Source organism: Vombatus ursinus, unplaced genomic scaffold, assembly GCF_900497805.2.
Source record: "Vombatus ursinus unplaced genomic scaffold, bare-nosed wombat genome assembly UNPS02009835.1, whole genome shotgun sequence".
In the NCBI taxonomy this organism is placed as follows: domain Eukaryota; kingdom Metazoa; phylum Chordata; class Mammalia; order Diprotodontia; family Vombatidae; genus Vombatus; species Vombatus ursinus.
Genome location: NW_020949613.1, coordinates 6,662,730 through 6,680,180, shown reverse-complemented (window position 1 = coordinate 6,680,180; position 17,451 = coordinate 6,662,730). Strand labels below are relative to the sequence as shown.

At 36.9% G+C, this 17,451-nt stretch overlaps 1 protein-coding gene across 1 annotated transcript in view; it reads right to left on the bottom strand.

The window, feature by feature from the left end:
* Window positions 1-17,451, bottom strand: part of PRIM2 (DNA primase subunit 2) — a 348,920-nt gene that overhangs the window by 134,544 nt on the left and 196,925 nt on the right. The window contains exon 8 of the mRNA XM_027852944.1: window positions 12,563-12,630. Coding sequence (XP_027708745.1) covers window positions 12,563-12,630 — 68 coding nt within the window. The remainder of the gene's footprint in view (window positions 1-12,562; window positions 12,631-17,451) is intronic.

The window sequence follows — 17,451 nt, the reverse complement described above, 5'->3', positions numbered from 1 at the left end:
AGCAATTGTAAAGTGTATTAATTTAGAAAAACACAACATCACAGCAGACTACCATCAGATATTGTGCCGTATAACAACCTGAATTAGGCACATAATTGGGCAAGAATTGTATAACCCCCGCAACATGCATATAACTAATAAAATCAGAAGATTTGGGGTTATCTACCAGTTTCACGCATTTTCATTTCAAGTACTATATTCTGTCTGGAGAAGGAAATGACAAACCACTCCAGTATCTTTACCAAGAAAACTCCAAAAACAGGGTCACAAAGAGTTGGAGACGACTGAATGGCTGGACAACAACCACAACATCAAAATGTATTTTTTGTTTTTCTATTTCTAATTATTTTAGAGGGAGTTACTCTTCCATCCCTAAGCAATTAACATTTCTCTTTTTATTGTGATTCTTCAAATATTCTATTAATCCAAGGTTCTAACTTTTTTTTTTGGTGGCATGGAGCCCACTGGCAGTCTGGTGAAATGTCTTCTCAAAATAGCATTTTTAAAATACATAAATGAAAATACATAGGATTACAAAGGACACCAATTACATCAAAATACAGTTATCAAAATATTTTTTAAAACAAGTTCATGGAACCCAGGTTAAAAACTCCTGAAATACAATGGATTTTAACAAAGTTAGAAACATCTCCATCTTTTCCTCTAAAATGTTTGCACTTAACCATTCTTTTCAAGTACAATTTTCATGGTTACATATAGCCTCTGATAAATATGCCTATTATCACAGAGGACTTTCTACATTCCTTGATGTAAGGTCTTTGTGTACTTGATATCGAGAAATACAAATTTATACTGTACACATTATTACTATGAGTAGTAGATAGGCCTCTCTAAAAGGAAAGTATCACAGTAAAGAAGTCTGATAAAGAGGGAAGAAAAATTTAGGACAGGAAGAAAATCACCCAGTATTCAGCAGAGTAATACAGAAAAAGAGCCAGCAAGCGTCAGAATGATTGACAAAGAACAGAGCACTTGGCCTTGAGCAAGCACTAGCACTAAATTGCTATAGTGAACCTATCACCATTTCCCCTTATTCTCCTGGCCTCCAGGTGACTCTCTCACATGGATAACAATCTCCAATCAGATCAGAAGTGGGGGGAAAAGGGGGTAGTGCATGGAGAATGTGAAAGAAATCCTTAGGTAAGCAAACTAGTTCTTATCTCACCTACTTTGTCTTACCCTTTTTTGTCTAACCTGCTATACAACAGTTAAAATCCAGGATATTCATTTCCCTTCTAACAACTCCAGAACCAGCCTACTGTTCACATGCAGTGCCAATCTAAGACTGGAAGCATGATACAATGGAATGAGCAGGCTTGGAGTCAGAGCACTGGGGTTCAAATCTCAACTTTGCCACTCATCCCCTGTATGTGACACTAGGGAAATCACATCACTTCTCTGGGGTTCAATTTTCTGATCTATAGAAAAATAAAAGCATTAGACTGGATAATTTCTAAGATCCCTTTTAAAAATCTTATGGACAAAATGCAACTGTAAGCTATACAATGAACAATAGGCAGTGTTCACCTACCTAGTATTTCCTGAACATAAGCTTGAAGGCAAGCAATGTTTCCTTTTTTGTCTTTGTACCACTATGCCCAGGCCCAACATAGTACCCTATATATAGCAGACTTCATTAATTTTTAATTTTTTTAATTGTTATTTTTTAATAGATATTTATTCACTTCAGTGGCTATGCATCTCATTTTGAAAGTTTCCATAGTATTCTTGCTCTCTATGCAAAGTCTATGTCGTCATTGTCATCGTCAACGTCATCATCATCATCACTAGTATTTGTATAATGTTTTAAAGTTTGCAAAGGGCTTTACAAATATCATTTCACAACTACCTCAGGAGCTGAGTACTAGTATGTTGCCTATTTTACAGATGAGAAAACTGGAGCAAGCAGAGGTTAAGTGATTTGCCTAAAGTGACACAGTGTCTCAGATGGGATTTGAACTCAGGTCTTCCTGATTGCAGGTCTAGCACTCTATCCCACAAGCCCCCCAGCCATCTCACTGTCTTCTGCAAACAAGAGTATATGGAAGATTTTACCATCTATAGCAAATCTTCTTTCACTTAAAATTCTTTGCAGGGCATCCTCCATAACAGAGACAAACACACAGACAAGCCTACTTCTTCCTGTTATATGCCATACTTGACACTAACGATCAGAGAGGGTCATTAAACAACATTGTCTCTGCCATTTCAATCAAGTAATCTTGTATAATCTTCATGTATTCATGAGAGGAATATTGTTAAAGAATAGCCTTATGTCTTGCTTTCCCTTCAGACCCTTCCTCAGAGTTAACTCCAGCAGTGGAGGCCTCCCCCAAAAAAGACATCTTCCACCTTCTGGGCCCCAAAATAGGTAAAGTAACCTGACCTCCTGGCCTGGATCCTATCCTCCTCTGCTCCTCTCTGTTGTAAGGTGAGCCTTTGAGGGCCTCACATGACATAAGATCACCGTGTGCCATGAAGATGAACTTCAAGAGAGGCCCTTAAACAGTCTAATCACATGTCTCTCTCAATAGAATTCTCTCCAACCAATGATACTCTGCCTGGATTCACTCCTCATTGGTAAGTATGCTTCCATCCTCTTAAATCTGCACAATCCTGGTGACTCTAAACCTCTAGCTACCAATGAGGAAACCCTATTCCCCATCCCCAACTCATTGCTCCTTCATACCCATGAACCCTCCTCATGACCCTAAAGTCCCCCTCCAGATCTGCCTGTCCCTTCCACTGTGCCTTCTGGCCTGCCTGATGCATAATTTAAAAACTTCCCTTCACCTTAAACCTTTCTTACTCCTTCCATCTTCAGGTCTTTCTTGAGGTCACCTGGTAACACCATTTTCTTTGCCACTCTTTCCTGTACGAGCAATACTCTCTCTCTCTCTCTCTCTCTCTCTCTCTCTCTCTCTCTCTCTCTCTCTCAAAACCTTTTTCTCAATGGTTGCAGTGGAGGAGTGGGAATACTCTTTGATCCCTATCTACCACTTTCACTATGCAATTTCTCCTCCTTTGAGGTCTTTGCTATCACCTAATACAGATCAAGGTGACTGTTATAGATCCCTTTCTCCTACTAGGATATTCTCCTCTTTCCCTCAATGAGTTCAGTGTCTTCCCTTAAATGTTCCCTTAAATACTCTTAACTTTCCAGTTCCTCAATCTACTCAATTTACATAACCTGTTCCTCCATTCCACCTCATACTTACAAAGATGGTCACACAATTATTTGATCCTTTCAGCCATTAGATTTACACTCACTCGTTTCCTTATTCAAGAGTTCTGAAATTCCTTTATCTGATCATATTTTTATTTAAATCATTCCATCTTTACCTATGCTTTACATCACCTAACCTTACTCTTCTTCCTCACAATCCCCTTCGTTCTCTCCCTCTGTAGGTCATTACACCTACAGTGGATATACTCTCCTCCCTTTCCTATCTTGAATTCTCAACTCTCCATTATCCTCTGCTCTAGAATCCCCTGCCCCCTTGTCCTATCATCTATCATGCCTTGCCGAACACAAATCCTGAATTACTTTCACTATCTACTTTATTTGCTCCTATTAACATTATGCTGAACAGACCTGGAGGAAAACCATAAAATTCTGCTGTTACTACAAATTTCTGTTATCTAATCTCAACTCACTGAAGTAAGACAAACATGGCATTCTTCCCTACTCAGTTTGCTATTGCATTCTCCACAGAGGCTCTTCCAAACATTCTCATCTCACCTAAAATCTCCCCTTAGGAGGAATAACTGAACAAATTATGGAGTATGAATATACGCCCTTCTCCCCACCTTCTCAGCTGAGCACCTCACTTTTTATACATCACTAACAAAACAGAGGCCATTCAGACATATTCTCCCACTATCTCCTCCTTCTTTCAAGTCTTGGATGAAGGGTCATTAGTCCTTCTCCTTGACAAGATAACCCCTGTATATGCACCCTTGATCCCATACCTGATCATCTTCTCTAGCAGATTTCCCCCACTATCATTCCCAGACTAACTTCAATCTCACCTCCTCTACTGGGTCATCCCCTGCTTTCTCCAAATACCCACATCTGTCCTTTAAAAACCCTCACTTGATTCTACTACCACTAGTTATGTCATGTATTTCACCCTCCTTTTGTGGCTAAAAACTCTTTGATAAAGCTCTTAGTTTTCCTGGCTTCCTTCAGGACTTAGTTCGAATCTCACCTTCTGAAGGAAATCTTTCCCAGTCTTCTTAAGCTACTAGTGCAATTGTCTCTAAATTCACCTTCCATCTACCATGGACATACTTTGTATGTACCCATTTATTTCATGTTGTCTCCCCTATTGGAATGTAAGCTTCTTGAGAGCAGAAACTATTTTTATCCTGATTTGTATCCTTAGCACTTAAAACAGCATCTATCACATAGCATCAATTAAGTGTTAATTGACTGACTACCAAGTCAAATGGTTTTCCCCCTTATAATTAAAAAAAAAATTCTTAATTTACCGAACTCCAAAAAGAGAATATATCTAAATACAAAGGAGAACAGAAAAAGGATGATTATATGTGAAAATGTAGATCTCTTACCACATACAACTGGCTTTTTCTAAAAAGTATATATTCAACAAATTCCTTTCAAAACTACTCTTCTGTTTCTTTCTGAATTTCCTTCTGTTCTCTTTTGTGAATTAAAACAATACTTCCATGACATACTTGTCTTTCTTTTTTTCGGGGGAGGGGGACACCAATGCTTTCCCTAACTCGACTCTCCCCAACAAACCCCCAGTTTCCATTAAAAAAAAAAAAGAAAAAACAATCTTTCTAACAATGAAGCATTTCAAATCAAACAAAATAAATTCATGCATTTGCCTTCTCTAAAAATATATGTCTAATTCTGCACATTGTGTCTACCACACTGGTTCAAGAGGTAGGGAGTATGCTTCATCATTGAGGCCTCTAGTCATGGATGGTCATTACATTGATAAGTTCTTAAGTCTTTCCAAGTTATTTTCCATTATAATGCTGTTTTTACTGTGTAAATTATTCTCTTGGTTCTTCTCACTTCACCCTGAATCAATTCATACATGTCTTTCCAAGTACCTTTGAAATTGCCCTTTTCATCATTTCTTACAGTAATATTCCATTACACTCATATACTATAATTTGTTCAACCATTCCCCCACTGATGGACATTCCCTTTGCTTTTTAGTTCTTTGCTACAACAAAAAGAGTTGCTATAAACATCTTTCTACAAATAGGTCTTTTTCTTTTTTCTTTGATCTCTTCAGGGTATGTATCTAATAGTGGCATAACTGGGTCAAAGGGTATTCACAGTTTAGTGACTTTTGAGGCATAGTTCTAAATTCAAATGCTTTTTTATAATAAAATATTTTTTTTATCCTGATTTGTATCCTTAGCACTTAAAACAGCATCTATCACATGGCATCAATTAAGTGTTAATTGATTGACTACCGAGTCAAATGATTTTCCCCCTTATAATTAAAAAAAAAAGTCTAAAAAAAAAAAAAACAGAGAGATCATGGATCCTCTGCACCTTTCAATCAATTCGATAACTATGTTATCTACTGTAGAATATCATTTGTGAAGGTCTCCCTATTCTCATTAAATGACCATTAAGTGTACTCTTAATATGTCTAGAATAACCAAAATAACTCCTGATAACTTTTTACATTTATGCTTTTAGTTGCATTAGGTATTCTATAAGGACTGAACAACTAACAAAAAAGAAAACCAAAACCAAACACTCTCCAACCCCCCCCCAAAAAACACAACAACAACAACAAAACAAACAAACAAAAAAAAAAACCAGGCTGCATTCACTACCCCAGGGCCAAAGGCATTTTGAAAAATCTGTTTCTCATTCAACCTTTTATACAAAACAGCCAAGAATACTGTCCCTGCCATCTCCTCAAGCTTCTCCTCTCATTTAGTGCTGAACTTCTAGGGGGGAAAAATAGACTATACTTCATTCTTCCACTAATAGGGATTCATAGATTTTGAGCTGGAAGTAACCTCAGAAACCACCTAGTTTAAGGCCTTCATTCTACAAATGGCAGCAGTAGTTAAGTGATTTTGTCCAAGGACAGAGTAAGTGGAAGAGCCAGGTTTAAAATCCAGGTCTTCTGACTCCAGCAACCACTGCTTCAATGCCCATTCATTTCCTATTTCTTCGTCATCTAGCTTCTGACCTATCAATTTACTGAATTGCTTTTTCAAAGGTTAGTCATACCTCTTAATTACTAAATCCAAAATACTTTTCTCCCAACTTCTCATCTTCCTTGACTCTTCCCTTCCCAACAACTTGGAACTTATTAGGCATCTGTAGCTGAATTTGTGCTATTTTTGTTATCTCTATGGATTTGCAGATGTCCATGTTTATTCTCTCTCCTTCCTTTCAAATGGCATGTTCCCCAAGAGAAATACTAGTTTTATAACTTGATAATAATAAAAAATATTTCTTATTGATACAGTGCTTTATAGCTTACTAAGCACTTTCCTCATTATAGTATTATAAGGTAACTAAAGCAAGTATTATCCCCATTTTATAAATGAGGAAACTGAGGCTTTCCAAGAAAGTTACTTTGAACAAAGATCTTCTGACTCCAAGTACAATGCTCTTACCTCCATACTGTGATGCTTCCAAATTATAAAATGTTAGGGCATCAATTACAGTGCTCTGCAAGTTTTTTTTTGGGAGGGGCTTTTTTGGGGGAAAGGGGTTAGTAACAAGAATCAGATAGGGGTATGGACCTGTGATTTCTTTTTTTTTTAAATTTATTTATTTTTAGTTTTCAACATACACTTCCATAAGATTTTGAGTTCCAAATTTTCTATCTCTCCCCTTTCCAACACAACGTGCAATTTGATATAGGCTCTACATATACATTCCTGTTAAACCTATCCTTGCATTGCTAAGAGATAAGTCTATCAATGTTAGTCATCGCACAACGTGGCTGTTACTGTGTACCATGTTCTCCTGGTTCTGTTCACTTCACTCAGCCTCAGTTCACATAAGCCCTTCCAGGTTTTTCTGAAGTCTGCCTGTTCATCATTTCTTACAACACAATAGTATTCCATTACATTCACTACCACAACTTGTTCAGCCATTCTCCAACTGATGGGCATCGCCTCAATTTCCAATTCTTTGCCACCACAAAAAGAGCTGCTATAAATATTTTTGTACATGTGGGTCCTTTTCCCATTTGCATGATCGCTTTGGGATACAGATCTAGAAATGCTATTGCTGGGTCAATGGGTGGACCTGTGATTTCACTGGCTTTAGGTACTCCCTGATTAAGGAAAGCTCTCTCTACCAAAGCAGATCAGCAACTGTTCTGTAACTTGTCATCTTAGAGAGCTGCCAGAGGCACTGAGAGGGTTAAATGACTTGCTCAGGGTCACCAAGCAATAGATTCTTAAAAGGAATGCTAGTGACTGACATATGCTATCCTAAATAGGGTTGTATCATTTCTTAGAAATCTATATGTATGTGTATATGTGTATATGACTGCTAACGGAAAAGAATATATTCTTCCTAATTTAGGAATATATTATAAAATCTGAAAAGCTTTCACAATTAGCACAGAAATATGTAAATTTACACGAACTATAAATTGAAAAGGAAATAGTTCAAAGCACTAACAATAACTGGAAATAAGTGGGAAGAAAGGCCCTGAGAAATAAAAGGAACATAAAGATCACATTAATGAGGTTTTAGGTTCCACTAACTGGAGTTCTCACCTCCTCCAAAATGCTCTATATCACAGCATTTTTTTCATGCTTATTTCAACAAGCAAATGAATACTAAGAGTAATTTTCTGATTTAAACTTAATGAGTTAATCTTTAAAATGAAAATATTCTAAATATCAATATTGTGGATATTCTGGAAATATATTTACACTTTTGCTGAAATTTGTATGCAATGTTTTCTCTAGAAAAAAAAATAAACATGTATACATATTAACTATGAAGACCATATGGTATAAGGGACCGATAGACAGCTTGCCTTGAAGCCAGTAAGATCTGGGTTAAAGGCCTGCCTCTGATACATACTGGGATGTGTGACCCTGGACAAGTCATTTAACTTCTCAGTAAGCAAGTTTTAGTATTACTCTTCAGGATTACAAATTGCAGAGGAGGATAGATCTATACATCTATTGGAGGGAGTTTCCTCTCCCAGAAGTTCCCTATACCAATTAAATCACTAGTCCAGTACCTATCCCTACATATTAATCAATTGACCCATTTAGTTAGAGGAAATAAGTTCACAAAAGCAATCACACTGAGAAGAACCCAAGAAGATGCTCTCGTCATTTTTAAATAATTTAAAATCACGTCAAAAGGAATATCTGCTATCAAACTCATCATACATTAAAATCTAATAAGTGCAATGTAACCGTTAAGTAAAGCTATGCCCCACAAAATGACATCCTGACTAATGTGTATAAGGCATTACAATCAAAGCCTAACATAACATCCCAAACATATACATTGAAATATCTTCAGGCTACCCATCCTCTGCTCTATTTACTCAATACCTCTTGTGTTTCTCTTGGATCCACTTATGGGAGGATCTGCCACAGGCTGAAGCCGGAAAAAATCCATTTCCAAATCAATTCCACAAGCATGTATTAAACATCTGTTATGTGCCAGGCACTGTGCTAGGTTAGGTCCTAGGTGCCTCAAGGTTCTTACATTCCACCAGTAGAAATAACATGTACCAAATAAACACAATGCATCTACAAAATAATGGGGAGAAAGGGGAAGCTAGCAAATGGGATTAGGTTAGACTTCTTGTAGGGCTTCCAACTTGACGTACATATATCACCAAGCAGTACAAGAAACTTGTCTATGCAGAACAGAACATTTGGTAAATAATGATATTGTCTTATTGAAATGAACTCATGTATTTTCTTTCTTACATGCCCATGTATGGTAAACTCTAGAATTTTCTTCCTTTCATATTAAAAGGAGGCACAAAAATGTTAAGGGAAACTACTACTGCAGGAGGAAGCACTTGTACCTAGCATGGAAGGAAGTGATATATTCTACTAGAGGCAGAGGTGGGAAGAGAGTTCTTTCCAGGGAAGGGGGAAACCTGTGCAAAGGCTCAGAGACAGAAACAGCACAGCCTAAAGCCACCTATGTAAGGAACTGAAAAAAGATCTGGGTTACAAAGTTACCACTAACAGAGGAGCCAGAAGTCTAAGACTGGTAATGACAAACCAACATCAATGGTCAAACATATGGAGTGGAAAGCTAAGTGCACAAAGAGAGGTGGTATCAAGACTGAAAACAAGTATCAATGCCAAGATCCAGAGTTCAAGGGGCATGTGAAGATATGTGGCGAAGGAATCAGGGTGAAGACTTCAATTCAGGAACAACAAAAAGAATCTGATTCCACAGAATTTGCAACACGAAGTTTCCTAGGAGGGCATGGCAACTCATGAGGTTGGCCCTACCTTCCAGCATCCTATAATTGAGCTACAGCTGACTAGCTTCCTCCACCACTTCTACTTCTACCTCTACCTTTACCTCTATCTCCTCCACCACTACCACCACCACCTACAGCATTACAGTTGAAGGAAATGACTGTCTCTTAGTGGAAAGAGGCAGATTCTTTTAATGGCTCTGGCTCCATTCAGTTCTATTACAGTAGAACTGCTTCCCACTGTATTTTTGTTGTTATTGTTGGTATTTGTGGCTGTTTTGCCTAACATCATGTTTTTGTGGATCTAATTAATGACACTGGCAAGGTACACCTGTATGTACTGTATTTACATGTTACATTCTTTTTCTGCTAAGTTCTATTTTATTTTGGTTCCAAAAAGTGGAAATGATGTTTGATTTCCAGTTACTATACCAGTCTTGCATATGACTAAGTGAAACAGCCAATTAAGAAATACAAAAAAGTAAATAGCTCATTTCCATAAAGAATAAGCAATCCACAAAATGAAGACAGAAATGTATATGAGAAACCCCCAGAAAGCTACAGAGAAATTTGGATTTGGAGCTAGCAGACTCAAATTCAAATCCTGGTTTTGCCAACTTACTACTTGACTGATCTAGGTCCTCAGTTTCATTAGCAAAATGAAGGACTTCCAAGTTTTAATTCTTGCTCTTTGGATTACATAATCAAACCTCTGGCAACACATAATAGTCCCTACATTCTGATTCACAGTTCTGTGCAGCTGAATTTTAAATAAGAATGCTTAACTTTTTTATAGCCTGGCAAAAAAAAAAAAGGCAAATTCTGAAGTTTTATTATTAAGCCTTTAAGACATTTATTATTATTAACACATATACATGAATGTAATACCATATAATTGCCTCCTATCCCTTTTTTTAACACTAGCTTTGTGGCCAGAGGAAAGGGAAAAATTAGTCACAAAACACAAAAAGCAAAATTTTCTTATTTAACTTTCCAAGTTAATGTATGGAAACTATTAATGCACACAAAGTAACTATTTCATGATTCCTCATTTATGAATAAAATTAAATCACATTCACTTGAATAGTTCCATTCTATAGGGCACAGAAATCATATCAGCTTTCCCCTGGATCCTGTCATTCCCTAGTAGTAAGATAAGGACTTAATCCAATTTGTAAAGCTAAATTTGAACCAGAAGGCTAGACTTATGTGAAAACTATTCACATATTTTAGTGTTTGCAAAATAATATACCTGGTGAAAATATCATAGATAATGGGGGTAGTCTAGGCTTACATAAGTGTCTAACTTGCTACTGAAAAGTGACTTGGACAATGAAGAAATTCTCTGTATTTTATTACTTCAGTTTTCACTGGTATTTATGTTGCCCAAATTAGTTTCACTGGCAAGTTTAATTAGGATGCTATTCATCATTTCTCTCTCTGATCATTAGAGTTGTGAAATAACCCTGGACAAAATACTGATCTCAGCAGGACCCTACTATAAAGTCTATCCCTTGAAGATAATTTATTTAAATTACATACCTAATGTGATTATCAATACATTCTATTAAGTCAAATGCAATGTTTTTTGTCTAGTTGACTTGAATACTAGTAATAATAAAAAAGTGACATATTCATTTTTTAAATATGGGGCAGCCAAAAGACACACTAACTTTGTAGGTCATATCACAAGGTTACTTTGTAGTACAGTAAATGTCAAACTACACACATCACCTGCCACCTTACCCACGGAAGTTTCTGACATAGTAATAAAATGGAAAAACATTTAGTTTAATAATAATAATAATAAAAACAACTTCAGTTGGTGAATATTACATGTAGCATCTTGCCATTGTTGCTTAGCAACCAGTGGTGAATGAACTCCACAGAGGATGGAAGCCTAAAATGAATGTACAGTATGTGCAAGTTTCAAGGACCTGAAGAAAAGTGTCAGTAGTTAATCTAAATTCCAGTTGACAATTACCATACCCAAGTGGGGGAAGGGGAAATCCATCAAGTTTTAACAATAACTAAGCACTAACAGTATACTAGGACCATAAAATTGGATGAGATCTTGGTGCTGTGGGATTAACAACCTAAATTTGACAACCACTATATTGCTATGAAGGCACCAGTTTTGCAAAAAATAAAAAAGTGACCTCATGATTTGCAAATCACACAACCTTCACAAAAATATAGTAGATGCCTTATATGCCATAGCCCCTTATTAAAAAGGATTGAGACATACTTCAAGTCAAATCACATCCTCCCAAAACATAACAGCTATATGTAGTAAAAAGTGTTTAGTAAATGAAGGTGGGCATTAGTCCTGTCCCCCCAAACACTAGCATTATTTTTAAAAAAAAGTGACAGTGTATCTGTCATTAAGTCCTAATGTATCTATTCAAAAGTGTATCAGGGTGTTAAGGTTGAGATAAATTTGATGTCTTTCTCAGTCTTTGTCAAGTCTTGGCTAGTTCTATCTACCTATTTTAGTTTAAATTGATCATCTAATTTTGTGATTTTTAATAAATTTAAAGACTATTCCACAGTGCTAGGAAATTAGAAATAATATTAAAGACTAAGGAATTAAAAGCATAAAGATTACTTAAAATTGAATAGTGACAGCAAAGAAAAAAAAAATGGACTTTGCTATCATGACGCAGCTGCCCTCTAACTCTGGACCTTCCCTCAGCCCTTGGAGTCTTCTCACCCTGAAACATCCCACTGCCTCCCTGATCTCTTCTGCTACTGAGTCCACCCTGTCCCAATCTCTATTTCGGGGACAGGTCTAGGTTGGCCAAGCTTCATTCCCTTCCTGGTTCTCTTGGGTATTCCCCCTAACCCCTTGAGCTCCCTTCTGCATAATGTCCTCCCCCCCCCATAAGAATATAAGCTCCTTGAGGGCAGGAACTGTCTTTTTGCTTGTATTTGTATCTCTAGAACATAGGACATTGACTGGCACACAGCGTTTAACAAATGCTTGTTGTCTTGCTTTAAATTTTTGAGACTCCCCATTACTTGTGAAGTCAAAGGGTTTTAATCCACTTTAAATAAATCTCTTTTATCAGCACACTGAGGCAGTATTTTTTTTTTATTACCTGAGGTGATTAAGAAGAGGCTGTAGTCGCTCATCAGACTGCACAGATGGAAGTGACCTTGCTGTTAACTACAAGAAAATAAATTTTTTATCAGAAATATTAGCAAATATAAGTGAAATCAGTGAACTTATTTCAATATCTAAATGCAAAAGCAAATACATGTGTGTTTTATATACATATACATACACACACACACACACATATATTTCTCTTTGTCAGGGAAGGAGAACCATATTTCAATAATAGGACGGAAAATAACTGACTATACCTGCAGTTGCTGAATTCTCTCATTAACTCCAAAAATAAGTAAATAAGCAAAGCTGAAAAACTAAATATACAAGTTATCAATCCCAGTTTTTCAGAAATTCACAAATAGGAAGAATTTGGTTTCTGATTTGGTAAAAGGTAGGCAAATTTCTGTCTGGTTAGTTCAATTCAATTCAATTAAAAAAAAAAAAGACTTATTAAATACCTACTATATTCAATACCTTGTAACTAGTGACATAAAGATAAATCCAAAACCAGTTCTTACCCTCAAAGAGCTTATATTACATTCTACTAGGGAGAAGGAAACATATAAGGACAATTAAATATGATATTTGAGTTGACAGCATGACATGAATTCAAAATGACAGCACTGCATGATGAATAGAGGGCTAGCCTTGCAGCCAGGAACCCCTGGGTTCAAGTCCTATCAACGTTAGTTATCACAGGTTCATTCCCTCCCTATCTGGACTTTATGAGGGTGGAGAAAGCACAAAAAAAAAACATGAGGAAGATGAGGATCATTACAGGAGGTAGCACCTAAAATAAGACTTGAAAGTATCTAAGTATTCTTAGAGGCAAAGGAGAGAAGAGAAAGCACCCCAAGCTGGAGAACAGCCTGCCTATACTTGGGAAAGGAATGTGTGACGGAAGCAAAGTTTGAGAACAGTAAGCAGGCCCATTTGGCAGGAACACAGTACCTCAAGGGAAGCAATGTGATCATGTGGAACAAGTCTGGAATGGGAAGATGGAGTTTGTCTACAAAGGGTTTTAAATGCCAGAGTGAAATTTGTGAACGTTAAGTTTTAGTAAGATTTATGATGACCAAATATACAGCAGTGAAACCTAGACCAATGTTAAGAATTTTTTTTTTAATTTTTTAACTTAGAGTTAAATCAACACAAAATAGTTTCCACATACAGAAAACAAAGAAAGCAATAGCCTTTGATTTTGACAACTATGTATTCCTAAGAATCTACTAAACTTGTAAAAAGTAGCCTGGCCAAATTTATTCATAATATTGAACTACAAATTACATTTAAACTATGTAACAGTAATTCCCAAACTTCTTCATCCTTTCTTTCTGACCGATCTTTGGACCCAAGATCTTCCGAAATGAAATGGGGAGCTTTATTTCCCATATTACCAAAAGAGAAAGAGACAAATAATCAGGTTAGCTGTGACAGTGTAGTGTCACGGAAAGAATGCTGAATTTGGCATTAGAGGGAGTGGGTTGAAATCCTGGACCTTCCAGTTAGTCCCTAGTGACTGTGGGTGAGTTACTTATCTTCTCGGGGTCTGTAAATTGACGGAGTTGGCCTGATTGACCTCTGTGGTCTCTTCCAGCTCTGAATCTATGATCCTGTGACTGCCCATAAACAACACTCTAGCAATTGGCTATTCCAGGTTTTTGTTTCCTGCGTATAGCCTTGCTGTGTAAAATGTAACCCTGTTTGCTCATGGCAGTGAACCAAAGATCACCTCGGGCAGTCTGGCAGCTTTTGGAGAACCAGGGTACGGGTTGTTTGGGGAAGGGCAATGCATTTTCTCCAAAACGCAAAACAGGCTTGGCAGAAGTACAGGTTTGTCAAGTATAAGGTCAGAAGTCATGATCCTTATCCTTGCCAATCCAATCAGTGGTAAAACGGGAGCCAGCTCTAGAGGAAAGATGCTCTAGCAAGGGTGAGTCAATCTGCACAGGGGGAAACAAAAGACTACTCCTAAGCAAGTCTCTGTGTCAATTCAGAGAAAATTCCAGAGGCAGGGAAGAAAAGAAGCAAGGCTCAGAGAGGGTGACACCGACTGGGGGCATACCCACAGAGAAGTCAGTGAACTAATGTAGGCCAAGTGGAAGAATTGAAAGAAAGAGACATCCTTAAACAGGAGCTAGAGCTCTACAGTACAGAGGTGTGATCACTGGTCAGAATGCAGAAGACTCTCATTACCAGGGCCAGCTGCAGGTCTATCCTCAAAAGCTGATGGAGTATATCAGTTAAGAGAAGGTGCTAGCCAGGAAGAGTAGAAAATAATGCAAAGAACAGCAGAAAATAGACCAGAATTGATGCTAGCAAAGAACAGACACACCTTGCAAGCAAGACAACAGCAGTCCTCCTAAGAGTAGCTGAGTCTTTTCTAGAACCTCAGTGTGATAAGACTCTTAAAACAACACTCAGAAGCACATTGTGAACTCTTTGGGACTTAGGTTCATAGATTCTAAGATTTAGAGCTAGTAGGGGCCTTAAAGATCATAGAGTCCAGGAGTTCTAGGCTCTTTTAAAAATTGTGATAACTGTATTTCAATATAAATGCTTTCCTTTGGAATTCTATGTATTTTGTTTTATGCCTTTGAAAACACTGTACTGAGAAAGGACCCATAGTCTTCCCCAGATTGCCCAAGAGGTCCATGACAAACCTCTGCTCTAGTCCAACTCTATCATTTTACAAATGAGGACACTGAGACTCAGAGACAGTAATACCAAGCTATATAACAAGAGTCCTAAACAAGTCACCTTGGGGTGGAGGAAATAAAATAAAAATATTTATTCTCTTTATATCTAATCTTTACATACTTATTTCTGTCCTTGTCTTTCCCTTTAGAAATTAAAGTCTTTGTGAGTAGGTACTGTTTCATTGGTTATCTTTATATCCTCAGCACTTAGAAGAGTTATTGGCACATAATAGGCACTTTTAAAAGCTTGTTGATTGGTCCTCACTATTATAACAACTTGGATTTGTTTAGATCTTTAAAATTTACAAAGCTCTTTCCTTACAGAGATGTGCTAGAGCCAGTTCTAACCAGCTTGCAAGAGCCATTGTTAAATTTTCAGTGTAAGCATTTATATTTCAGAAATTGGTAATTGTTAGAAATCTAGGCTGAATTTGCTGTTTTGTTGACTGTCTAGACTCAATAAAGTATTAATAATTCAGATTTAAAATGTCATGTGCACACTTTTGCACACTTTTTTTTTCCTGGAGAGCCTTGTTAAATATTCACCTACATATCCCTCTATGACAAACACTACATGAGCTCAGCCGGAACATCATAGAAGACTCAGGGAATGAAAATATCCCCAGAGTGGAGACCAGGTGACTACAGAACAATAACTATAAATAAGAATGATGATAAGAATGACAACAACCGGCATATGTACAGTGCTTTCAGCTTGCAAAGTGCTTTGCATCCATCATGTCATCGGAGTCTCACAACACCCCTGCTTACAATCACTCTACGAGGAAAGTGGTTCAAATATTTTTATTTGCATGTAACAGAAAAAGAAACCGAGGATGACAAAAGGTGACTTGCCCAAAGTAAGAGACAGTACGTGGCCAAGAAAGCATCCAAATTCTACTCCAGAGCTCTTTCTACCACATTATTCAGCAACAGCAAACTCATTTGATGATATTTAAAACGGGACTATCACCTGGCTAGGTAATCAAGTGCTAGATTACAAACTTCATTTCAGAACCTGTCAATATAACTTCACAGTTGACTTAATTCCCATAAGCACAAAGAGTTAAAAATCATGGGATCACAGATTTAGAACTGGAAAAAACCTCAGATGTCAACCCTTTCATAGTACAGATGGGGAAACTGAGCCCTAGAGAGGTTAAATGACTTGCCCTAGGTTACAAAGGTTAAGTGGAAGGTGCAGTGACAGAGTCTGGATTTGAACTCAGATATTTGACTCTAAATCCAGAGCTTTTCTCAAAAAATAACAATGACAGTGAATATTCTCATGGCACTTTAAAGTTTAAAGTAAAGTTATTTACATGTATTTTCTCATCAATGTATATGAGTTACCCTTAGAAACATGAATTTTCCATTGTACACTCTCAAGAACAAATTAAACCAGTCAAATCAATACTTTAGCATGAAGTATTCCAACCTGTCTATTCTGAAAACTAAATCTAGGTTAAAGTACAGCAAAAATCATTAGCTTTCCATTCATTTATTCCTCTGTACGATGACAATATTATCAACCTAAAAAAATTTCTTCAATACAACCACGTATCTCTTTTGCCTAATTTTTTTTAATTTAATACTACATTTGAGAGCCAAGAGAATGCCTTGAAAAATTAAACAGTCAGGAATGTAGAGAACAGCAAAGATCTGTCACAACTTAAATCTCTGAAGCTGAAATAGGTTTGTGATTTTTTTTTAAATGGAAATAAAACTTGACATGACTGATTGTTTATTTCTTATTATTGTCAAAAAGTCAGATAGGTCATTAAGATGTCCTCCCAACATGCTGGAATCGCTATCAATACACTTTAAGAGTGGGGAGGGGGGAGAGTTATAGGGGCATGGTGACCCTTTGAAAGTTAAAAATAATCTCATTTTAGAAATTAAATTTCCTAAATTTCTTCTGCATTTAGTTCTTCTCTGATGCAAATGAATAATATGCTATTAGTAACATGTTAGCTTCCTTCAAAAAAAAAAACCCACAATGGCTATAAATGTCTCAAAGCTTTCAGCAAACAGTACTGCTCTGGATAAAACTGTACAGAATAAATGAATTACTCCTACCTCCTTCACCCTAATGATGTGAGTTCATGATCCCGAATGCCTCTGACACCTTTTCTTTGTTAGTACTTTCCCAAATCTATTGCTACGCTTAAAACAA